The following is a 25,921-nucleotide window of genomic DNA, read 5'->3' as shown; positions in this document are numbered from 1 at the left end:
GCCTTGCTGATCTTTGAGGGGCCCTATTCTCTCCCTAGTTACCCTTTTGTCCTTAATATATTTGTAAAAGCCCTTTGGATTCTCCTTAATTCTATTTGCCAAAGCTATCTCATGTCCCCGTTTTTGCCCTCCTGATTTCCCTCAAGTATACTCCTACTTCCTTTATACTCTTCTAAGGATTTACTCAATCTATCCTGTCTATACCTGACATATGCTTCCTTCTTTTTCTTAACCAAACCCTCAATTTCTTTAGTCATCCAGCATTCCCTATATCTTCCTGCTTTCCCTTTCACCCTGACAGGAATTTATTTCAAAATCACATCCATAAATGCACCCATGGAAAGTGAATGGCTGAGTTAAATGAAAAGCAACTTCAGTTTTGTTGCATTGAGAGCAGATTGGCCATAGGAGAACCAAGATGATTCCCAGCTGCATTAGTGAATAATTCCACAATATTGAGTGCCTTCCCATCTCTAAGAAACTGTATCGATTTCCATGAGCTAAAACTGTCTAGTCTACATATCTTTTTTTCTAATTCAATTGCTGTAATTCTAAAAAAGGTAATTCTTTTGAATAAATCATTGAAAATCTGACTTAGTTTCATTCCCTTTTGCCTTTTTGATATCATTTTCTCATGCTAAAAGTGCATTAACTGACATGTGGAAACTTATCCTGCTGCTTCTCCTTCATAGACATTATTTTATGCAATTGGCTTTGATTGCTTCAACATGTTTGTTGTACTGTCTTTGTTATAAACTACCCAGTACATACACTGTACCTATTCTTCAATCTTGGATTTTGGGTCTACGTTTAAAAATGAACGTACACAACTAGTAGACTTTTCAGTGTAGTATTCCCTTAAGAATTGAATTATTTTTTGTACTTAGTAATTATTTTTGCTGAAAGAAATGTTCATAATAAGGTTGTAGGTTGGTGTCAATGTGCTTGTACAGTAGAGTAGAACTCCTTAGTCTATCTCTATAACAATATAATTGGCATTTTGGCAGATGAAGCATTGAGTGAATAAATGTGAACTTTCCACTTTCATAGCAAAACTAAGTCAGGATGTTATTTAGCAATGGATTTGGAAAGGGGGAGGTACAAAGAGACCTGGGTATCTTTGTACACCAGTCGCTGATGGTAAGCATGCAGGTACAGCAGGTGGTGAAGAAGGCAAATGTTATAGTGGCCTTCACTGCAAGAAGTTTTGAGTACAGAAGCAGAGATGTCTTGCTGCAGTTGTGCAGGGCTTTCGTGAGACCACGTCCCTCTGAGGAAGGATGTCCATGTTATAGAGTGAGTACAACAGAGATTTACCAGACTGATTTCCTGGGTTGCAGGTCAGATATGGAGAGACTGGATGGGTTAGTACTATATTCAGGTAAAAACAATGACTGCAGATCCTGGGAACCAGATTCTGGATTAGTGGTGCTGGAAGAGCACAGCAGTTCAGGCAGCATCCGAGGAGCAGTAAAATCGACCTCCGCCGTATCTGCTCCCAGGAGGACCAGTTCCACCACAGAACACACCAGATGGCGTCCTTCTTTAGAGACCGCAATTTCCCTTCCCACGTGGTTAAAGATGCCCTCCAACACATCTCGTCCACATGCCGCACTTCCACCCTCAGACCCCATCCCTCCAACCGTAACAAGGACAGAGAACGCCACTGGTGCTAATCTTCCACCCTACCAACCTTCACATAAACTAAATCATCCGCTGACATTTCCACCACCTCCAAACAGACCCCACCACCAGGGATATATTTCCCTCCGCACCCCTTTCCGCCTTCCGCAAAGACCGTTCCCTCCGTGACTACCTGGTCAGGTCCACGTCCCCCTACAACCCGCCCTCCTGTCCTGGCACCTTCCCCTGTCACCGCAGGAATTGCAAAACCTACGTCCACACCACCTCCCTCACCTCCATCCAAGTTCCCTACAGGAGCCTTCCATATCCGTCAAAGTTTTACCTGCACATCCACCAATATCATTTATTGTATCCGTTGTTCCCGATGCGGTCTCCTCTACAGTAGGGAGACTGGACGCCTCCTAGCAGAGCGCTTTAGGGAACATCTCCGGGACACCCGCACCAATCAACCACACTGCCCTGTGGCCCAACATTTCAACTCCCCCTCCCACTCTGCCGAGGACATGGAGGTCCTGGACCTCCTTCACTGCCGCTCCCTCACCACCAGACGCCTGGAGGAAGAACGCCTCATCTTCTGCCTCGGAACACTTCAACCCCAGGGCATCAATGTGGACTTCAACAGTTTCCTTATTTCCCCTTCTTCCCCCCCCACCTCACCCCGGTTCCAAACTTCCAGCTCAACACTGTCCCCTTGACTTGTCCTATCTGCCTATCTTCTTTTCCACCATATTCAGTCTAGTTTAGAAGAAAAAAGGGAATCTTGTAGAAACCTATCAAATTCTAATAGGATTAGACAAGGTAATCGCTGGAAGGTCTTGGCTGATACCGGGGGATTCCAGGACCAGGTTTCATAGTGATCAGCCATTTGGGACTGAAATGAGAGGTTTCTTCACTGAGGCAGCCTGTGGAACATTCTACCGCAGAACACAGTTGAGGCCAAAACGTTGACTCTGTAGTTCTTGGGGCAAACAGGATCAAAGTATCTGGAGCCAGAAAAAGGAACAGGGATAAGTTGGATGATCAGCAAAGATCATATTGAATGGCAAAGCAGACTCAAAGGGCTAATCTTGTTCCTGTTCTTTGTTTTGTAAAGATTCCTATAATTAAGAGGTTAAAGTAGTTCCTGCCAGTTAACTTGCATCGGACAGTTGGCTTACTTCTAATCCTGTAAGTTTTTCTTGACCTGACCGTGTTGGGCTTTTTTTTTGTCAGAAAGTCTCTGCTACCAAATCACAGTATTGACATGAGATGTTTTGAAACGAAAGAACCAGCATTAATTTGGCAAATACCAAAAACGAATAATGAAGACAGAATGAAGAACCAAATATAAGGCATGGTGTGTTCCTTTTTTTTCTCCCAGTTCCAAGTTGGATTCATTCACTGCTTTCAGACTAATATTGAATTGCTACCTTGGAGTCCAAGTGGCACACTTCATGATTGACTTTTTCAAAGAATTGAGAGCACAAATGCTCACAGAAACTTCTTGTTACTCCATCAGTATCTCTGAAAGGAGGTTCACATTTCAGGTATCAACCTGTTGACAGAGTACTGGCTGTGGTTTAGCAAATGTTAAGTTGTTTCTTCAGATACTGATGAATCTTCCATATTCTTCCAGTATTTTCTGTTTTAAATTTCTGGTGTTGGCTTAATTTTTCTCTCTAAAGTTTTGCAGGTATTCTTTTTAAGCAAGACTACTTATTCTTCAATATTGTTATTAGATTTTACACTGAAATGAAGTGCTTGATTTATTTTTCTCCTAGCTATTTAATGCCTAATTGGCCAGTTAGGAAGGTATGTCTGTTGATGATTCGGACTGTACATCAGGAATGTTTTGCATTATTTAATGCTTGCTTTTGGGAAATCATCTGATAACCAAGATCAGATGAATGCTATATATACCAATCGTGAGAATTTTTTTTTATTCATTTGTGGAACATGGATGTTGCTAGTTGGCCAACATTTATTTTCCATCCCGAGCTGCCCTTGTGGTGGTGAGCTGCCTCCTTGAGCCATTGCAGTCTGTGCTATATGTAGATCCCACAATGCCCTTAGGAAGGAAATTCCAGGATTTTGAACTGGCAACAGTGAAGGAACAGCAATTTCCTTTCAAGTGAGGATGGTGAGTGGCTTGGAGGAGAACTTGCAGGGTGCTGTTCCCATGTATCTGCTGCCCTGTCCGAGATGGATGTGGTTGTGGATTTTGTCATAATTATACCATCTGTGTTGATTCCATTCTATCTAACTATCTATAAATCATGTTATTTAATACAGCAATGCTGCCATTAGAATGCAGATTTATGAAATAGTCTGGTATAAAGATCAAAATGATGTAGGGAATGACATTGTTTCAGCTTTCTCTCCTAATTATTATAATAAGAATCATAACCATCTGCTCATTGTGTTTTTAATGTAGATGTGAACTATCTAACGGAGGAAAAGGTATATGAAATCCTGGATTTGTGTGGAGAACGAGAAGACTATTCACCATTGATACGTGTTATTGGTAGAGTTTTCTCTAGTGCAGATGCTTTGGTGCAGAGCTTCCGAAAGGCCAAACAGCATACTAAGGAAGAGCTGAAATCCCTTCAAGGAAAGGATGAGGATAAAGATGAAGATGAAGAAGAAAAAGCTGCTTCTGCAGGGTCCATGGATGATGCAGAGGCATCTTCATCAAGAAGCTCTTTTGGGGGCTCACAGACAAGAGACAACAATGTTCATAAATTAGGACCTGATGAAATATCTATTGATGTTGATGCAGTCAGACGGGTCTATAATAAATTGCTTTCCAATGAGAAGGTAGAAACAGCTTTTCTTAATGCATTAGTGTACTTGTCACCAAACGTGGAATGTGATTTGACTTATCATAATGTTTATTCGAGGGATCCAAACTATCTAAACTTATTCATTATAGTCATGGAGAACAGCAACCTTCATAGCCCTGAATATCTGGAAATGGCTCTTCCACTGTTTTGCAAAGCAATGAGCAAGTTACCCCTACCAGCTCAAGCCAAATTGATTCGACTGTGGTCAAAGTACACTGCTGACCAAATTCGTCGAATGGTGGAAACCTTTCAGCAGCTCATTACATACAGGGTCATAAGTAATGAATTCAATAGTCGAAATCTGGTAAATGATGACGATGCTGTTGTTGCTGCTACAAAATGCTTAAAAATAGTGCACTATGCAAACATTATTGCAGGCGATGTGGACACGGGGCACAATGAGGAGGAGGAAGATGAGCCAGTTGCAGAATCCAGTGAAATTACTTTACAAGAACTACTGGGTGAAGAAAGGAGAAATAAAAAAGGACCCCGGGTGGATCCCCTTGAAGTAGAGTTGGGAGTGAAAACAATTGATTGCCGAAAGCCACTTGTCTCTTTTGAAGAATTTATAAATGAACCACTAAATGATGTACTAGAAATGGATAAAGACTATACTTTCTTCAAAGTTGAGACAGAAAATAAATTTTCCTTTATGACTTGCCCCTTCATTCTGAATGCTGTAACCAAGAACCTGGGACTTTACTATGACAACAGGATACGCATGTACAGTGAACGCCGAATCACTGTCCTCTACAGCCTCGTACAGGGGCAACAGCTGAACCCTTATCTTAGACTTAAAGTCAGACGTGACCACATCATTGATGATGCACTTGTTCGGGTAAGTTTATTTTTACTGTGATTTGTGTACCAAATTATGCTGCAATTTGTGGATTAATAAAAGAAAATAGTATAGTGTTTTGCTACAGTTAACAAGGTAAACAATATTCAATTTAGAGAATAAGAATATTTCCCACGTTTTGAAGGGTGCTTAAGTCAAACTCTGTTCCAGCAGAGTGAAGGTGCAAGTTTCCCACGGTTCTGTTCTACCTGTTCTTGTATCTACAATTTAATTTGACTAAAATCAAAACCAGTTTAATGATTTTTTTTTCATAAGTGCTGAGTTCTTTACAATAAGGTGCGTTCCAAAATTAAATATAGGCTTGTGATTGGAAGAAATACATCACCATAGTTTTTGGTTTGACTTTTACTAACATGGCCTGTAATTTTAGTTTTGAAATGTGTATGCAACATTCAATTTAAATTTGGGTCATATTACCATAAAGGTTAGGAACGCTCCATTTTATTATAGCTGAGTTCTGTTTCAGTTTCAACCCAACATACATTTATTAATGTCTTTTGACCGAGTATTGTAATGTATCACTTTGTTTTTGGAAATTGCACCTATAAGCAAGATCTGACTTTGCAACTGTGACCCGTAGCAACAAGTAGCCTTTCAAAAGTCTTAATCTATGTTCACATGTAAAGTTGCTGACTCTTGTAAATTGCCACTGGGATGTGATATATAGAACATTACCGAAGTCTAACTTAGGCTGAGGTTATCTGGTTCAGATTGTTGTGTTTTAAGTGCATGCTCTCAATTCCTCTGGAACAATAAATTACCAATTAAGTGGTTCTGCTCTTAAGTCCTTTGTTCTGGTGGAATCCAAATACACAGAATACTCAAGTATGACTAACCATAATCATTGCAATTTCTGTTTACAAAATAATAGAAAAGTCAGGAGCATGCATTCCTCTAGGAGAAAGTGAGGACTGCAGATGCTGGACATCAGAGTTGAAAAATGTGGTGTTGGAAAAACACAGCAGGCCAGACAGCATCCGAGGAGCAGGAGACTAACGTTTCGGGCATAAGCCTTTCATGCATTCCTCTAACCCATTTATGAAAGTATTAATGTAAATTAATACACTGGCATTGGCTTACTCTCATTTCATTTCTTATGTGTGATCTTAATCTGTCTGCGCACTGTCATGCATTTGCATTCCCCGATGCATTCCCAGCATGTTCAGGCCCTCTGGCATATGCACAACCCTCAATGGTAGTTTGAACAATCAGCTGAGGATGCATTGTGATGTTCATGCCACTCCTTTCACTGAGTTCTGTTAGTGTTGGATTTTTTTAAAAATTCTCTGAAAGGTGGGAGCTACCTATGTACCCACATCATTTGGACTCCAGTTCACCACAAGAGATTTGAGAAAGGTGGTGTCTATGACACCTTTGCTCTAACAAGGAATGAAAAAAAATCACAATTTGTCAATACCAAAGTACTGAAGTTTCCTGATTAATCACAGACCTTTCCATGGAGTGGGCCATTGTTTGGACTTAGTTATTCAATCCAACCCAACCTTCTTCATCTAGCAAATTTTTAATTGCCATGGGATTATTGACCTTGAAACCGTCTGTGTCATATTTCCGTCATTCCTCTCCAATCACATTTAAAATGGTTAATACTGTGTCCTATCGGTTGGGTGGCATGCAGTGTTACAAATCAAAATAGTCGAAGTGTCAAATGGAGATCTTGGTCAAGGTTTGTAATATTGGTATTAATGTATATTACTGACTCATAACTGTTGACCATAATTTATTAGTTGCATCTTATGATACTTTGAAATTAAGTGACATATTTCTAACTAATTTTTTTGAGAGTACTGTTCATGTGCTTTTCAGTTGCAAAATGTTTTCAAAACATTACGTTCCCAGATTAACTATTCTAAATTATTTTTCTTGTTCATTTATGAAATACACATGCTACTGGCATGGCAAACATTTTTAGCGTATTCTTAGTTGCCCTTTAGAAGTTCATGGTGAACCACTTTACATTGAATGTAACATTAAATTCCTGGAACTATCTAGAGTGGTAAAGACCTACGTCAGGGAGGCATATGACTTGGAGAGAAACCTGGGTCATGATGGTGTTCGCCTGTGCTTGTTGCTCTTTTCCTTTGAAATGGATGAAGCCTTGGCTAGTTACTGCAGTACATCTTTTATGGTAGTAGTCACTTTGTACCATTGGCAGAGGAACCACATGCTTTAAATAGTGAAAATGGTACTGTTTGAGCAAATTGCTTTCTTTGTTGAAAAAATAGCATAAAGACGATGCAAAGCATTTTAGAATTCAGCAAAGGATAAAGAAACGGAGAAAGTGAAAAAATATGAAAGTAAACTGAGGTACACAAAAATGCATTTTAAAAGCTTCTCTCAGTATGTGGATAAGCAAACAGACAAATGGTCAGAAGAGACCAGACAGTTTATAATGGAGCATAAGGAAATTACAAAAGTTAAATATAGGGGAAGATAGTAAGCCTCCCAGAAAACCAAGGGATTTGCTAGAATGAGGAAATGAAATAAATTAATATTTGTAAAAGAATAATGCTGGAGAAATTATTTGGATTAAAAATCAATAAATTATCTGAACTCTTGTCTATATCTGAGATTGAGAGGTGACTATAAAAGTCAAATTTCAAAATTCTATAGGTTCTGGAATCATTCTGCAGATGGAAGGTACCAAATGTAACACCACTGTTTAAGAAAGAAAATATAAGCAACTGTTCTATTAGCCTGACATCAGTAGTAGGGAAATACTAGGATCTCTTAAAAGGATGTGAAAAGTGAACACTTAGAAATAATGCGGTTAGAGGTGGATTTATGAAAAGGAAATAATGTTTGACAAATGTGTTGGAGCTTTTTTGAGGGTACAGTAAAGAGAATGGGTAGTTATAAAGTGCATGAAGTAGGGGAGAATACACTGGCATGGATCGAGAATTGGTTAATGGACAGAGCATGGAATAATTCATACCCAAGTTTGCTGGTTGTGGTGAGGGTACTATATTGATCGGAACTTGGACCCATGTCAGTGATTTGGACGTTGAGATCAAACATCATATTTCTACTTTGACATAAAATCAGATGGCAAAATCAGTTGTGAGGAGGATGCAAAGAGGCTTCAAGGGAATTTATGTAGCCTTAAGAATAAACAGGGGAGGTGTTAGGCTAGTGTTATTGCAAAACTGTTAATCCAGAAATCCAGGTGATAATTTGAGGACCTAGGTTGAAATCCTTGGTAAACGGTGGAATTTGAATTCAGTAGAAAACTAGACTTGAGTCTAATGTGTATTGTTGGGAAAAACCCATCTGGTTCACTAATGCTGTTTTTAGGCAAGGGAGCTGCCATCCTTGCCTAGTCTGCCCACGTGTGGCTCCAGACCCACAGCAATGCAATTGATTCTTAACTGGCCTCTGGGTAATTGTGGGTGGGCAATAAATGCTGCAGCAATACTCCTGATGATGGACCTTGAAGTCCCCTACTCAGATTAAATTCTTTGTCCTTGCTTTCAAGTGATATTTAACATAGACTATTGATCTATCAGTTGAGGGAGGGTGATAGATGGTAGTTAGAAGGAATCATCTTCACCCATATTTGGCCTAATTTTATCAGATGTCATGGGGTTAGGAGTTAAAAATTGAGGGCGCTTAATGGCATTCCCTCTTCACGATAGGAAAGTGCTGCTGTCTGTAGGTGGTCTGTCCTGCCAATGGAACAGGACATGCCCAAGAATTGTAATGGAGGATTGGGGAATTTCGCCTGTAAGGTATGACTCTTAGGCTGTTGCATGGTAAGTCTGTGCAGCAGCTGTCCCACCTATGGCCCAAGTTCCCAGGTGTTAGCGTGATTTGCTGGTCTGGATGTGCCTTTATTATATCTGACTCAAACCCTGGGTTTTTGCGAAGTGGGCTACTTAACATTAGTGCATGTGAACTTGTACATCTGTGTCATCTGAGAAATATTTGCAATTTATCTCAATTAGATAAACTATTTGCAAGCTGTTGTCTCATCTCTTTGTAATACTATTGATTCTTATAGTTACATTTTCATGAATTTCTTGGAGATTTTTTGATCCATTCCTAAAGTTTGATTACAGGTGACAAACAACATTGTCTTTTAGTTAGGATTTAACAAGTTCTCCAGCAGCCTTTGCCTCTTAATAGCTGCTAATTATCTGCTTTGAACTGAAAGGAGAATTTGGGAAATTAAACAGCATATTTGCTCATTTGGGTGCAGAAGTCATGTGTTTATGCTGCATAGAAAATAGGAACAGGAGTAGACCGTTTTGAGCCTGTTCTGCTATTCAGTGTAATCATAGCTGATCATCCAACTCACTACCTGCTTCTGTTTTCTCCCCATACCCTTTCATCCCTTTAGCTCTCGAACTGTATCTAACTCCTTTTTGAAAACATTGTTTTGGCCTCTCTGCTTTCTATGGTTCAGGCCTCCATAAGCTTACCCCTCTGAAGAAATATCTCATCTCAGTCTTCAGTGGTCTACCATGTACTCTTAGACTGTGACCACTGGTTCTTGACTCCCCACTCATTAGTAACATCCTTCCTGTGTTTATCCTGTCCAATCCTGTTAGAACGTTCGAGGTATGTGAGCTCTCTCTCCATATTCTTCTAAACTCCAGTGAACATAGTCTTAACTGATCCAGGCTGTCTTCATAAGTCAGTCCTGTTGTCACAGAAATCAGCCCATGAACCTTTGTTGCACTCCCTCCATAGCCAGATACTGAATGAATAGTAGTTTCATCACCGGACTTCAAGCACTTGATTAGATTAGATTCCCTACAGTGTGGAAACAGGCCCTTCAGCCCAACAAGTCCACATCAACTCTCCAAAGAGCAACCCACCTAACACTATGGGCAGTTTAACATGGCCAATTCACCTGACCCGCACATCTTTGGAGGAAACCCATGCAGACATGGGCACAACGTGCAAACTCCACACAGAGAGTCGCCCGAGGCTGGAATCGAACCTAGGACCCTGGTGCTGTGAGGTAGCAGTGCTAACTGCCGAACCACCATGCTGCCCTTAATGCTGAACAGAATGCTAGTTGGTGGCACTGAGGTACTGGACCAAGAATGACATGAAATCTAGGAGTACTTGAAGTCCTGCTGGGACGTGTGCTGGGTTTGGGAAACCAGACTTGTGATAAAAGATTAGAGTTATAAAGTTGAAACATGTACAGAAATGCAAAGTACAGCAGGAGTTAATGTGCCAGGTTGTGATTTTTCATCAGACATTAGTTATTTAGTACTTCAGAGGATGTGTGGGAACTTTTAGCCAGGTTACAAATTCAAGTGAGTAATTTGAATTGACTGAGCACAATCTAGTACAAAAGAAGTGCTATACTGCCAAAAGATTTTGGCTTTCAGATTGCGGTCACTTCTTCATAGTCCTTGGAATACTTTTGAAGTTCTCACAAGGGAAACACAGCAGCAGTTTGTACATAGTACACGTTTATGCACAACACTGTGATAATCAGATAATAACTTTGTGATATTCCAGGATAAATATTGACCTAGGCATCAGAGATAACTCCCCATTTGTGTCCAAAACCAGTCACCTGATGTCTTAAAGTCCACTTGAGGGAGTGGATTGGTTTAATGTCTCAACTGAAAGATACTGCCTCTAAAAGTACAGTGCTTCCAACTCCTGCAGTGGAGTTGTCTGCCTTGATCTTTCTGCTCAAGGCCTGGGGTAGAATATCAGCCCACACCTTGTCAATCAGAGGTAAGGCTGCCATCTCATGAGCCATAGTAATTTTCCTTTGGGTAAGAGAACCTGGCTCTGGCATGAGTTTTGAAACACATTGGTTCTTACTGCCTGCAGCTAAGCCCCTGGAGTTGCCCATACTGTGAAAACAAAGAGGAACAACTGGCACATGTGAATTCTGTTTTTTTTTTGCTGATGCATGAATCTATTTTGAATGGGCCTTTGATCAATGTTAACTGTATCATTTATCTAATAACATTGTTGCCAAATGTAGAAATTACGTAAATGTGTTAACTTTGGACAAGAGATTATATCTTTTGAGTTATATGGGTGAATGCTAAACCATCTGAATGATGCAGTTACTCTCTTTACAGCTATGATGAAATCTGGGTTAAAGATTTCAAGACAGCAACTCATGTGTGTGTTTCACAAACCAGGCAGGGGAGGGGATGACTATTCTAATGTAATCTGTCTATCCTGAAGTCATTCAAGTATGATCAGATCTCAAGATTCCTCCAATCTTTCTTCTGAGCCCAGCCCCACTTTAAATTGCTTTCCTCCAGTTCAGAACAGCACGATGGATATCTGATTATTGGATGATTGCATGGAGTTCACACATTTTCCCCTTATCGGTATGGGTTTCCTCCCATAATCCAAAGATGTGCAGGTTAAGTGGATTGGGCATGCTAAATTGCCCATAGTGTCCAGGGATGTGTAGGTTAGGTGAATTAGCCATGGGATGTGCAGGGGATAGGGTTAGGAGTGGGTGGTTCTGCAGGGATTCTTTGATTCTGTTAGGTTGGTGGTACTGTTTAATCAATTGGAAGTTCAGCTATACCACAAATCTGAATAAACTCTCAATAAGCATTTTCATTTACCCCAGTTCTACATTTACTCTGCTTGTAATTGTTAACAGAACCTGAATTGCTTTTCTTTTTGCTAATCTGGTTCCAATTTCCATCTATGCATCAAAAGTGAGGTTTGCTTCAGTGATGGACCTGATAAATGAGAATACATTTTATAACTAAGTGAACAGCTCACACGAGTGTTTCCATAAGACATAGGAGCGGAAGTAAGGCCATTCGGCCCATCGAGTCCACTGTGCCATTCAATCACTTACCCGCACCCTTCCCTTAGCCCTTAATTCCTTGCGAGATCAAGAATTTATCAATCTCTGCCTTGAAGACATTTACCATCCTGGCCTCCATTGCGCCCCGTGGCAATGAATTGCGCAGGCCCACCACACTCTGGCTGAAGAAATGTCTCATTTCCATTCTGAATTTACCTCCTCTAATTCTGAGGCTGTGCTCACTGGTCCTAGTCTCTCTCTCTCTCTCTCTCTCTCTCCCCCCCTCTCTCTCTCTCTCTCTCTCTCTCTTCTCCCCCCCCCCCCACAGAAATAAATTCCCAGTGTCCACCCTTTCTAAGCCAATCATTATCTTGTAAGTTTGCATTAGCTCTCCCCTCAACCTTCTAAACTCTAATGAATACAATCCCAGGATCCTCAGCCGTTCATTTAATGTTAGGCTTACCATTCCAGGGATTATCCATGTGAATCTCCGCTGGACACGGAGATGTCGGGCCCAAAATTGGACACAGTATTCCAAATGGGGCCTAACTAGAGCTTTATAAAATCTCAGAAGCACATCACTGCTTTTATATTCCAACCCTCTTGAGATAAATGACAACATTATATGTGGTTTTTTAATCACGGATTCATCCTGCGAGTTAACCTTTAGAGATACCTGGACTAGCACTCCCAGATCCTTTGGCTTTATGAATTTTCTCACCAGTTAGAAAATGCCTGTATTCTTTTTTCCAAAGTGCAAGACCTCACATTTGTTCACGTTGAATTTTCTACACTGTCTAAATCTTTCTGCAGCCTCAGCACTACCTACCTGTCTGCATAACTACGTATCATCAGCAAACTTCGTCAGAAAGCCCCCAGTCCCTCCTTCATTAATGTATAAAGTGAACAGCTGCGGCCCCAACACTGAAACCTGCAGGATACCACTTGTCACCAGCTGCCATTCCGAGGAAGAACCTCTTATCCCAACTCTGCCTTCTGTCAGACAGCCAATCCTAAATTCATGCCAGTGGCTCACCTCAAACGCCATGAGCCCTCACCTTACTCAGCAGCCTCCCGTGAGGCACCTTATCAAAGGCCTTTTGGACGTCTAGATGGATAACATCCACTGGGTTTCCCTGGTCTAACCTACTTGTTACCTCGATGTAGGTTTGCTCACTAAGCTGGAAGGTTCATTTTCAGATGTTTCGTCACCATACTAGGTAACATCTTCAGTGAGCCTCTGGACAAAGCACTGCTGGTGATTCCTGATTTCTATTTATACGTTTGAGTTTCCTTGGGTCAGCGATGTCATTTCCTGTGGTGACATCATTTCCTATGGTAATGTCATTTCCTGTTCTCTTTTTCAGGGGATGGTAAATGGGGTCCGAGTCAATGTGTTTGTTAATAGAGTTCTTGTCGCAATGCCATGCTTCTAGGAATTCTTGTGTGTGCCTCTGTTTGGCTTGTCTCAAGATGGGTGTGTTGTCCCAGTCAGTAGTGTCTTTCATTATCTGTTTGTAAGGATATTAGTGAGAGAGGATCATGTCGTTTTGTGGTTAGTTGATGTTCATGTATCCTGGTGGCTAGTTTTCTGCCTGTTTATCCAATGTAGTGTTTGTTACAGTCCTTGCACAGTACTTTGTAAATTACATTAGTTTTGCTTGTTGTCTGTAGGGTCTTTCAAGCTCATTAGCTGCTGTTTTAGTGTGTTGGTGGGTTTGTGGGCTACCATGATGCCAAGGGGTCTGAGTAGTCTGGCAGTCATTTCCAAGATGTCTTTGATGTAGGTGGAGGGTGGTTAGGGCTTCTGGACGCGTTTTGTCTGCTTGCTTGGGTTTGTTGCTGAGAAATCGGCAGAATGTGTTCATTGGGTACCCATTCTTTTTGGATACACTATATAGGTGATTTTCCTCTGCTCTGCGTAGTTCCTCTGTGCTGCAGTGTGTGGGGGCACGTTGAAGTAATGTTCTGATGCAGCTTCTTTTGTGGGTGTTGGGATGATTACTTCTGCAGTTCAATATTTGACCGTATGTGTTGTTTTCCTGTGGAGGCTGGTTTGAAGTTCCCCCATTGGCTGTTGCTCTATTGTGACATCTAGGAATTGCAGCTTGTTGTTGTTTTCCTCCTCTTTAGTGAATTTTATGCCAGTCAGGGTATTATTGATCGTCTTACCCTTACTGGCATTAAAAAAAATCTCCCTGCACTTCCCAGAATTTAGAAATCTCATCCTTAACAATGGATTCTCGAATTTTACCAACAACCGAGGTTAGGCTAGGCCTATAATTTTCCATCTTTTGTCTTGATCCTTTCTTGAACAAGGGGTTTACAACAGCGATTTTCCAATCATCTGGGACTTAACCTGACTCTAGTGACTTTTGAAAGATCACAACCAACGCCTCTGCTGTTTCCTCAGACACCTCCCTCAGAATTCTGGGATGTAGCCCATCAGGGCCAGGAGATTTATTAATTTTTAAACCCTACAGCTTTTCTCACACTTTCTGTTTTGTAATGGCTACCATACTCCACTCTGCCCCCTGACTCTCTTTAATTGTTGGGATATTACTCATGTCTTCCATTGTGACGATTGACACAAAGTACTTATTATGTTATTCAGCTATTTCCTTATCTCCCATCACTAGCCTTCCTGTATCAATTTGAAGCGGCTCAGTGTCTACTTTTGCTTCTTGTTTGCTGCTTATGTATTGAAAGAAACTTTTACTATCATTTCTAATATTACTGGCTAGCTTACCTTTATATTTGATCCTCTCCTTCCTTATTTTTCTCTTTGTTATCCTCTTGTTTGTTTTTGTAGCCTTCCCAATCTTCTGATTTCCCAGTGCTTTTGGCCACTTCATAGGCTCTTTTTCTTTGATACATTTCCTGACTTCCTTTGTCAGCCAAGGCTGTCTAATCGCTCCTTGGATAGTCCTTTCTTTCCTTTGGGATGAACCTCTTGTAATGTGTCCTCAATTACACCCAAAAACTCCTGCCATTGTTGCTCTACTGTCTTCCCCGGTAGGCTCTGCTTCCAGCCGATTTTTGTCAGTTCCTCTCTTGTGCCCCTGTAACTACCTTTATTGAACTGTAACACCATTGCATCCAATTTTGCCTTTTTTTCGAACTGCAAACTGAACTCTACCATATTATGATCGCTGCCTCCTAAGTGTTCCCTTACTTGAAAATCTTTTATAAAGTCTGGCTCGTTACATTGCGCTAAGTCCAGATTAGCCTGCTCCCTTGTGGGCTCCATCATAAACTGTTCCAAAATTCCATCCTGTAAGCATTCCATGAATTCCCTTTCTTTGGATCCACCGGCAGCATTATTCACCCAGTCCACCTGCATATTGAAGTCCCCCATGATCACTGTGACCTTGCCTTTCTGACATATCCTATCTATTTCCCGGTACATCTTGCGCCCCTGGTCCTGACCACTGTTAGGAGGTCTGTATATAACTCGCATTATGGGTTTTTTTCCTTTATGGTTCCTCAACTCCACCCATGTCATTCAGTGCCAAAGATTTAATTTCATTCTTGACTAACAAGGCAACCCCGCACACTCTGCCCACCTCCCTGTCTTTTTGATAAGTTGTAAATCCTTGGATGTTTAACTGCCGGTCCTGACCCCCCTGCAACCTCGTCTGTGTGATGCCTACCACATCATCATTCACGATGATTTGTGCCATTAATTCATCTACTTTGTTTCGAAAAGATCTGGCTCATTACATAGCACTAAGTCCGGAATAGCCTGTTCCCTTGTGGATTTTTTCCCCAGTGTGCATGAATGAATAAGTCTGAAGTATTTTGGAATAGGTATTTTTAAAGATTAGTAAAATACTAATCCATCAATATTAAACTGTTATTAACAGCTGGAAATGATTGCCATGGAAAATCCTGCAGACCTGAAGAAACAGCTGTATGTGGAGTTTGAAGGTGAACAAGGTGTGGACGAAGGAGGTGTATCCAAAGAGTTTTTTCAGCTTGTTGTGGAAGAAATCTTCAACCCTGACATTGGTATGGATTTCTATTTTGTAGTATTCCAATTTTGGCATGTTGGCAATACTGCTTAAAGAATTGCCATATGGATCTAGTGGCTAATGATGGTGTAACACTGAGTCATATCGACCAGGAAAATCCTATATTGAATCCCTCTGTTCTGTAGTTTCAGACAGCAGCACAATTAGCCTTTGTAATCAGAAAAAAAAAGCCCCGTTATCAAAAAAAAGTGATGGTCCCTACTCCAATTTCTTATTTAGTGACTGCTGATGCAAGTATCTATACTTGGGCATCAGATGAGGAAATAATTGTGCTCTGCTGGAATGGGCTTCATGGATGAATGTCCCTTGAATCTCTGTTAATCATGTATAAACAATTACTTGTGCAGTGACCAATGCTCATGAGCTTTAACCAAATATCGTTAATGTCTTCAGGAGAGAAAACCAAACTTGCAGGGATGAGAGAATTGTGTTCATCCAGCAATATTTTTTCCATGAACAGCAATCTCAGCTCATTGCACCTGAAAGTAAGGTGCTACAGAACCAGTTCTGGTGGGGTTTTTTTCAACTGACCAATTGCAGATACATCATAGCTTGTTAAAGTCAGTAAATTCCTCATGCATAATTAAATCAAATGGCGGTCTTTAAAAATGATCATAATATGTTGACAAACCAATTAAAGTTCTGAAAATGTTTTAAGTGATTTGCTGGCCATCTCTTTTCCCCCCTCCAATAACTGATCATTAGTCAACTGTAAAGTTTTTGAATCTACCTGGACATAGTTGGGAACCTGAGATGAATGTAGGAAAAGTTGTATTTGTAGATTCTTCTGAGAATGTGTATGTATGTATTAAAGGGGCCAAAGACTCCTGGTGAAAAAAGACCAAGTTACCTTAAATATTACAGGCTATTTCATGCAACATTTATGGGAGACAAACTTTGATATTAAGTTTGAAATAATTTGGAGTATCTAGATAAAGCTAATTGATTTAAAAAGTTGCCTAAATGGAGGTGAAACAGGTTGGAACGAATGTTTAAGCAACATGGTTACCTATCTGAAGAATAGAAGTGGGTAATGTCCCATGAGGAAATTGGGACACCTTTTCTGTTCACTGAGTATGCGGGATTTGAACTAAAGAAACATCCTGAATTTGTGGTTGAGATGGAAGGAGCAAGTATGTATCTCCGGGAGACCAAAGGAGATCCAATAGGATGCTGATCTTTTGTAGCTGGTTTAAAAAAAAAGGAACACATCGGAATTTTTTTTAGTGAAACTAACACCATACTTATTTCTTATTACAATTAATGTAAGAGATAATAAATAATAGAATATTATTATATAATAAATAAGAGGTAAACCGATGATGAGGGAGCAGTGAATTTGGGAGTTCTCAAAGTTCACAAGACCTTAAAATAACTACGTTTGCTTGGTAAGTTGATAAGTTATTGAACATTAGTTCTGCGTTTTAGCCATAAAATGTAGAGATTTAGTTGTGAATCGTAAAACAAATCATTGCAGGAGTTGGTTATTCAGCCCACTGTGTCTGTGCTGGCACTTTACTGGAGCTGCCCAATTCATCGCATCCCTACCTCCTCTCCATTTTCTTACATGGGTCCCAATTTTTTTCCCCCTTTAAATTGGGTAACTTCTAAAAAGTTAAGTTAGGAAGGCAGAAACATAACTATTCAGGTATGTATTGCAGGTTGCAGGAACTTATTGTGTTTTTTAAATCATGTCACTTCTGGTTCTTTTTGCAACCACCTTTCAACTGTTTTGTCTCAATTCTGGCCTGCAGCTTTGGATGAGCAGATCCTCCTTGCTGCACTTACCAAAACCATTCATGATTGCAGGTATTATGAGTTGCCTATTGATCTATTTCCCAAGGAAAAACTTTAGCTTCTCCATTCTCTAGGCATAACTGAAGTTCATTTTCCCTGATACTATTCTAGTCTCTTTAAATTGATAAAAGTATTAATCGCATATTTCAGAACTTAACCTTTACTGTTCAAATTTTTAGCCATGTGTTGCCCAAAATTAAACACAGTAGCACCAAGCTAGTGTTTTTTGAAAGTTTAGCAGAACTTCATTGTTTTTGTTCTCTCTGCTTCCGTTGATAAATCTAAGGATCCCAAGTGTGTTTGAACAGTCTTATCAACTCAACTTCTCCCTCATCTATATTCTGCAACCCCTTTTAAAATTGCCGTAATTAGTTTACTTTGCCTCCTCTCATTCTTCATTGCCAAAATGATTCTATGTGCAATTTTAGTTTGGTCTTGGACCAATCTCAGTTGATTGGTTACCTAGTTAACTTCCTCGCTTCTGGTAGAGAGATCTCTACACAATTGCAGAAAATCCCACATCTCACCATTCCATGGCTCATTAAACCTTTCAAACTGTAAAAAAAAAATGTTTGTGCTTTTTTTCCCCCTTCTCCAGGAATGTTCACATATGACGAATCTACAAAATTGTTCTGGTTCAACACTTCCTCATTTGAAACTGAGGGACAGTTTACTCTAATTGGCATAGTTCTTGGCCTAGCCATTTACAACAACTGTATACTGGATGTGCATTTTCCTATGGTCGTTTACAGAAAACTGTTGGGCAAAAAGGGAACCTTCCGAGACCTAGAAGACTCTCACCCGGTAAAGTACATGCCTTAAAATATTTTACAAACTATTTAACTAACAAACTCCACCTCTTTAACCAGTGCATTTTATAGGGAATTCTTCTTCCCGGCAGCACAACTAATTTTCTTAGTTTTTCATCTTATTCCCTTAATCTGCAGCGTTCTGCGAATTGACAGCTAAGTGGTCAAGTTGATGTAAAAGGGAAATGAAGCAGGTGGTAAAATGCAAATCAAAAAGAGAAACCCATGCTGCCCTTGTAATTCAGTTAATTTTTGCTCAGTTAGGCATCTTCTAATATGCATTAAGGAATTTGTATAAAAAAAAAGATCTTTTTGCATTTGATTCAAATTAGCAAGTCATTAGTTTAAGCAACTTCAAGTGCCAAGATATGTACTTCAGGTGCTGTTTAATGATCAGCAATGTGTACGTTACATGTGAATACTATACATGTTGCTTTAGGTTTTTAAGTAAGTGCTATCAAAAATACCATAAAATATTATAACAAATAAATAACTCTTTCCCAGGTCCTGCATCAGAGTTTAAAAGAACTTGTTGAGTACGATGGCAGCGTAGAGGATGACATGATGATTACTTTCCAGATATCTCAAACTGACTTGTTTGGAACTCCAATGATGTGTAACTTGAGGGAGAATGGGGATCAGATTCCAGTGACAAATGAAAACAGAAAGGTAATGTTAGAATAAATCTCAGCTTGAAATTATAGGGAGTAATGCTGTTACATTTGCTACAGCATAAATGTGGCCGGACAGTTCTGAATCCTGATGCAACATGGTGTGAAATAAAGGTAGTTTATTTCCTTCTCCAAGTGGTCTAACAGCACTGTGATCTGGAGTGAGGTAACCTCCCTCCTCCTGGTCTTCATAAGGCTGTTTTTTTTTTTTAAAAAGCTTTTGACGTACGGTACCAACTCTTGAATATCCATTCCCATAACTCACCTTTGAACTGATGTATGGAGGCTGCCACCTGCTAACTGCCTGAATTTTTTTTAAAAAAGGAACATTTAAATGGATAAATGAGAAAAATGATAAGTGAGAGCAGAAACAGGAGAGATGTAGAGAAAGGATGGCCAAAACAAAACCAGAAAGAAGATTGGGGAACGTGATAGTATTCAGAGGAACCTCAGTCATCTGGCATTCGATTATCCGAACATCGGATAATCCGGCAAGATTGTAAGGTCCTGATGCTCGGCTAAACTATGTTATCCAGCATTCGATTATCCGGAATTCAATTAACCAAACGAAATACTCCCCGCTCATGACCTTTGAATAATCGAGGTTCCTCTGTAATGAACAAAAGAAAGGTCAAGCACAATGTAAGACAAGTAATGAAATAAAGGAAGAAAAGCACAGAACTTGAGAGATCAAAGTAGATGGGGCTCAGCTGAATGTTTCTTCGATTAATTGAGCAATATCACGTGAGTGTAATGAATAATTTTTTTTATTATTTCATTGTCCTCCATCAGCAATACATGGAATTTTGTGACAATTCCAGTATTGTCTGTTCCACTTAAGTTAATACAAGCTCAGTGAACTGTTCTGGTTCCTGTGTTGAGCCTTCCAAATACAAACTCTTCCTCATGAATTTGGGCATGATTCCAACAATGCTCATCTTGAACAGTCCCAAAAAGTGGATATGAATTTCATGCACTGAATTTAAGTTCTGAAGTCACAGTAAAAAGATCAGAGATCAAAAATTTTTGAGTTGCTTAAAGAGCCAGAGGATGAACGTTTATGATTTTAGCAGAACTGAATGTTAAATTTGTATTGTGGAAATACCGACTTCATGCTATTATGCTGTGTGGATCTAATGTGATGTTATTTTACACCAAACAGGAATTTGTTGACCTTTATACAGATTATATTCTCAACAAATCAGTAGAAAAGCAGTTTAGAGCCTTTAGAAGAGGTTTCCATATGGTAACCAACGAGTCACCACTAAAGTATTTATTCCGACCGGAGGAGATCGAGCTACTAGTCTGTGGAAGTCCGGTAAATCAGTATTAAAATCCTTACACATTCAACTTTCTGGATTAGACACCATGAACGTTTTATATTATTAAATTTGATTGTAAAGAGAGATCTCTCAAATTTAGAACCTAGATTTTCAAGCACTTGAAGATACTACAGAGTATGATGGTGGATATGCCAAGGACTCCCGTATTATAAGGTATAACTTGACGTTTATTCCTAACTTTTATGTTTGCCATTTTTTAAGCATAGCTAACATTGTAACTTTCTCATCTTTGAATCATTCCTCCAGTTTTTGGTTCTCTTGGCAGGTTTCTGGCCCCCTATGTTATAATGCCACTGATCTCATTTTGCATGCTGCCCTAAGGCTGTGACATTAATATAGTTTTCCTAACTCAATTCAGGAATCAAATCATTGCGGGTGTTTCATTACAGATTCCTGACATTGGAAAGTGAAGTGGTAACCACTCTTAACAAAATACAAACTAACTGACTTTATTCTGAGCCAATCATTTTCAGATGTTTGGAAATGTCCAAATATTGAGGCACTCCCAGTGACTCCAGCTAAAAATATAGAAAAGAAAGGGACCCAGAGAAATAGTGAGGAAAGAGATCAATCTGAGACTGGTACAGTTGGGAAAAGGAGCGATTCAAACAGTGATGGCAGGCAGGAGCAGAGCAGAAAACAAAGTAGGCCTGATGCATTAAACTGCATTTACTTCAATGCAAGAGGCCTAACCGGGAAGACAGATGAACTTAGGGCATGGTTGGCAACATGGGACTGGGCTATCATAGCAATTACAGAAACATAGCTCAGGGATAGATAGGACTGGCAGCTTAATACATGTGCTGCAGCAAGGATAGAGAGTGGGGGAGGCAAGAGAGGAGAAGGAGTGGCATTGTTGATAAGGGATAGCATATTACTGCTGTATTTAGGGAGGGTATTCCTGGGAATACATTGAGGGAAGTCATTTGGGTGGAACTAAGAAAATAAGAAAGGGTGATCATCTTATTGAGCTTGTATTATAGACACCCCTAATAATCAGAGGGAAATTGAGAAACAAACTTGGAAGGAGATCTCAGCTATCTGTATGAATAATAGGGCTTATGGTAGGGGATTTTAACTTTCCATAGACTGGGACTGCCATAGTGTTAAGGGTTTAGATGGAGAGGAATTTAAGTTTGTACAAAATTTTCTGATTCAGTATGTGGATGTACCTATTAGAGAAGGTGCCAAACATGACCTGCTCTTGGGAAATAAGGCAGGGCAGGTGACTGAGATATCCGTGGGGGAGCACTTTGGGGCCAGCGACCATAATTCTATTAGTTTTAAAATAGTGATGGAAAAGAATAGACTAGATCTGAAAGTTGAAGTTCTAAATTGGAAAAAGACTAATTTTGACAGTATTAGGCAAAAAATTCCAAAAGCTGACTGGGGCCAGATGTTCACAGGTAAAGGGGCGGCTGGAAAATGGGAAGCCTTCAAAAATGAGATGAGAGTCCAGAGACAGTATATTCCGGTTCGGGTGAAAGGAAAGGCTGGTAGGTATAGGGAATGCTGGATGACTAGAGAAATTGAGGTTTTGATTAAGAAAAAAAAGGAAGCATATGTCAGGTATAGACAGAATAGATCGAGTGAATTCTTAGAGTATAAAGGCAGTAGGGAAATCAGGAGGGCAAAAATGGGACACGAGATAGCTTTGGCAAATAGGGTTAAGGAGAATCCAAAGGTTTTTACAAATACATGAAGGACAAAGGGGTAACTAGGGAGAGAATAGGGACCCTCAAAGATCAACAAGGCAGCCTATGTGTGGAGCCGCAGGAGATGGGGAGATACTAAACAAGTATTTTGCATCAGTGTTTACTGTGGAGGAGGACATTGAAGATGCAGAATTTGAAGAAATAGATGGTGACATCTTGAAAAATGTCTATATTACAGAGGAGGAAGTGGTGGATGTCTTGAAATGCATAAAAGTGGATAAATCCCCAGGACCTAATCAGGTGTACCTAAAATTCTGTGGGAAGCTAGGGAAGTGATTATTGGGCCACTTGCTAAGATATTTGCATCATCGACACTCACAGGTGAGGTGCCGGAAGAATGGAGGTTGGCTAATGTGGTGCAACTATTTAAGAAGAGTGATGAGAACAAGCCAGGGAACTATAGACCTGTGAGCCTGACGTTGGTGGTGGGCAAGTTGTTGGAGGGAATCCTGAAGGACAGGATTTCCATGTATTTGGAAAGGCAAGGACTGATTAGAGATTCAGCATGGTTTAGTGAGTGGGAAATTATGTCTCACGAAGTTGATTGTGTTTTTTTGAAGTACCAAAGAGGATTGAGGGCAGAGCAATCAACGTGATTTATATGGACTTCGATAAGGCGTTCAACAAGGTTCCCATGGGAGAGTGGTTAGCAAGATTAGACCTCATGGAATACAGGGAGAACTAGCCATTTGGACAGAATTGGCTCCAAGGTAGACAGCAACAAGGTGGTGAAGGATTGCTTTTCAGAATGGAGGCTTGTGACCAGTGTTGTGCCACAAGGATCGGTGCTATGTCCACTGTTTATCATTTATATAAATGATTTAGATGTGAACATAAGAAATATAGTTAGTAAGTTTGCAGATGACACCAAAATTAGAGGTGCAGTGGACAGCAAAGGTTAACTCAGATCTTGATCAGATGGGTCAGTGGGCTAAGGAGTGCAAATGGAATTTAATTTTGATAAATGCGAGGGTGCATTTTGGAAAAGTAAATCTTAGCAAGACTTAAAGGTAAGGTCCTGGGGAGTGTTGCTGAACAAAGACCTTGGGGTACAGGTTCATAGTTCCTTGAAATTAGAGTCACAGCTAGATAGGATAGTGAAGAAGGCATTTGATATGCTTTCCTTTATTGGTCAGTGCATTGAGTATAGGAGTTGGGAGGTCATGTTGCCTCTGTTCAGGACATTGATTAGGCCACATTTGGAATATTGTGTTCAGTTCTGTTCTCCTTCCTATCGGAAGGATGTAGTGAAACTTGAAAGGGTTCAGAAAAGATTTACAAGGACATTGCCAGGGTTGGAAGATTTGAGCTATAGGGAGAGGCTGAGTAGGTTGGGGCTGTTTTCCCTGGAGCGTCGGAGGCTGCGGGGCGACCTTATAGACGTTTATAAAATCATGAGGGGCATGGATAGGATAAATAGACAAGATCCAGAACTAGAGGACATAGGTTTAGGGTGAGAAGGGAAAGATATAAATGGGACTTAAGGGACAACATTTTCACGTGTGTATGGAATGAGCTGCCAGAGAAAGTGTTGGGAGACTGGCACAATTGTAGCATTTAAAAGGCATCTGGATCAGTATATGAATAGGAAGGGTTTAGAGGGATTTGGTCCAACTGCTGGCAAATGGGACTCTATTACTTTAGGATATCTGGTCAGCATGGACGAGTTGGAACGAAGGGCCTGTTTCCGTGCTCTACATCTACAAAGCTTCTTTGACTGTTTTCTAAATTATACCACCTAAAACAAGGGTATCATGGGCTTGGTGATATTACCATCCGCAAGATACCCACTAAATTACATGTTGTCCTGGCTTGGAACTTATGTCACTGTTCTTTCAATGTTGGTGGGTCAAAATCCTAAACTCCTTCTCTGACGAGTCTGGGAGATTGTATCTATGTCACGTAGACAGCAACAATTCAAGCTGGCGACTCTACCTTCTCAAGCAATTAGAGATTGACAACAAATGCTCCAAATTGTGTTTTGTTTGAGGCAGTTATAAAGAGCCAAATTTCTCTCCCTGTGCACCACACCAGGCCTTTTATCCCCACCTGATTCCAGTCTTCTGTAGCATTTTATTTATTTATTTCAGTACCTGATTTGAATTAGACTTCTCCACCTCTGATTTTTACAAACTCTTTCAATCCTTATTCTTTCCACTCATTGATATAATGCGATACATGGTTAATTTTGTTCACTGAGGTCACAGATGTCATTTTGGCTTTGCTGTGCCACTTACAGTAGCATCATGGAGAAATAATTTAAAAACTTAAGTGGAGAATAAATATGCTGTAAGATGCCCTGTTCCATCAGACTCCCAACTTGTGGTTGTGTACTCTAAGAAAGAATGTACAGTTACATAGAAATATCCTGGGCGGCATGGTGGCACAGTGATTAGCACTGCTGCCTCACAGTACCAGAGACCCAGGTTCGATTCCAGCCTTGGGCGACTGTGTGTGGAGTTTTCACATTCTCCCCATGTCTGTGTGGGTTTCCTCCAGGTGCTCCGGTTTCCTCCCACAATCCAAAGATGTGCGGGTTAGGTGAATTGGCCAATGCTAAATTGCCCAGTGTTAGGTGCATTAGTCAGAGGGAAAATGGGTCTGGGTGGTTTACTCTTCGGAGCGTCAGTGTGGACGAGTTGGGCCGAAGAGCCTATTTCCACACCGTAGGTAATCTAATCTTTATTCTTATACAGCAAGTGAAATAACTACCAATTGATCAACTAATATAGAAATCTCACTCGATGGAAAGAAATTTGACCTTGTGATTTTCTGCATGGCTTTGCACCCAAGTTTCAAATGTTATATTTGACATGAATGTTTTTAATCAGTTTATTTTGTTTTTTAATTTTTGCAAACAAAAGAAACACCATTTTATATATATAAAAACTTGGCAAATTTAACAGTGCTGCTTTGATAACCACTTCTAGTTTATTTTTTCTTGGCTCAGAGGTAACTTGCAGAGAAAAAATTATCATAGCATATATTTAAAAATTGGTCATAGAATACCCTCTCTAAAGTTGTACAATTAAACAAGTTTTATTATTTGAGTATTTGTTTTTTAAAGCAGTTGAAATACGAGAAATTGCCTGTAAGAATTTGAATTCAGTCAGTTTTTCTCACATATTGCTACAATAATTTAGAAGCACCGTATTCAAGTTTACAATGTACTAAACACACCATTTAGCTCAGTGTGGAAATGAACATAAAGCAGTTTGTGAATTGGAATATAATGTTGTATTTGTACCTGTGTATATGTTGCAGGTGTTGCTTTTTTTTTGTATTAGGGTGCAGGTATTTCACAGTTATCGAAGGATTAACAATCTTGACACAAACATTTATTTAACAGGTCAGAAGGAAGTAATCCTACAGCATATAACTTGCCTCCTACTCCAAAAGCCTGTCCACTGTCTTCAAGGCCCAAGTCAAGAGGGTGATGCTTCCCACTTGCCTGG

At 40.0% G+C, this 25,921-nt stretch overlaps 1 protein-coding gene across 6 annotated transcripts in view; it reads left to right on the top strand.

Annotated features, from left to right (window-relative positions):
• The window catches only part of ube3a (ubiquitin protein ligase E3A), a 68,029-nt gene that overhangs the window by 36,553 nt on the left and 5,555 nt on the right, over nt 1-25,921 (top strand). For all 6 annotated transcript variants that reach the window (XM_043692269.1, XM_043692273.1, XM_043692270.1 and 3 more), the window contains 6 exons: nt 4,058-5,304; nt 15,964-16,108; nt 18,527-18,732; nt 19,242-19,406; nt 20,571-20,726; nt 20,831-20,904. In XM_043692269.1, coding sequence (XP_043548204.1) covers nt 4,058-5,304; nt 15,964-16,108; nt 18,527-18,732; nt 19,242-19,406; nt 20,571-20,726; nt 20,831-20,904 — 1,993 coding nt within the window. The remainder of the gene's footprint in view (nt 1-4,057; nt 5,305-15,963; nt 16,109-18,526; nt 18,733-19,241; nt 19,407-20,570; nt 20,727-20,830; nt 20,905-25,921) is intronic.

The sequence above is a fragment of the Chiloscyllium plagiosum genome, chromosome 6 (genome assembly GCF_004010195.1).
Source record: "Chiloscyllium plagiosum isolate BGI_BamShark_2017 chromosome 6, ASM401019v2, whole genome shotgun sequence".
NCBI lineage: Eukaryota > Metazoa > Chordata > Chondrichthyes > Orectolobiformes > Hemiscylliidae > Chiloscyllium > Chiloscyllium plagiosum.
This window is presented reverse-complemented; position numbering and strand designations above follow the sequence as displayed.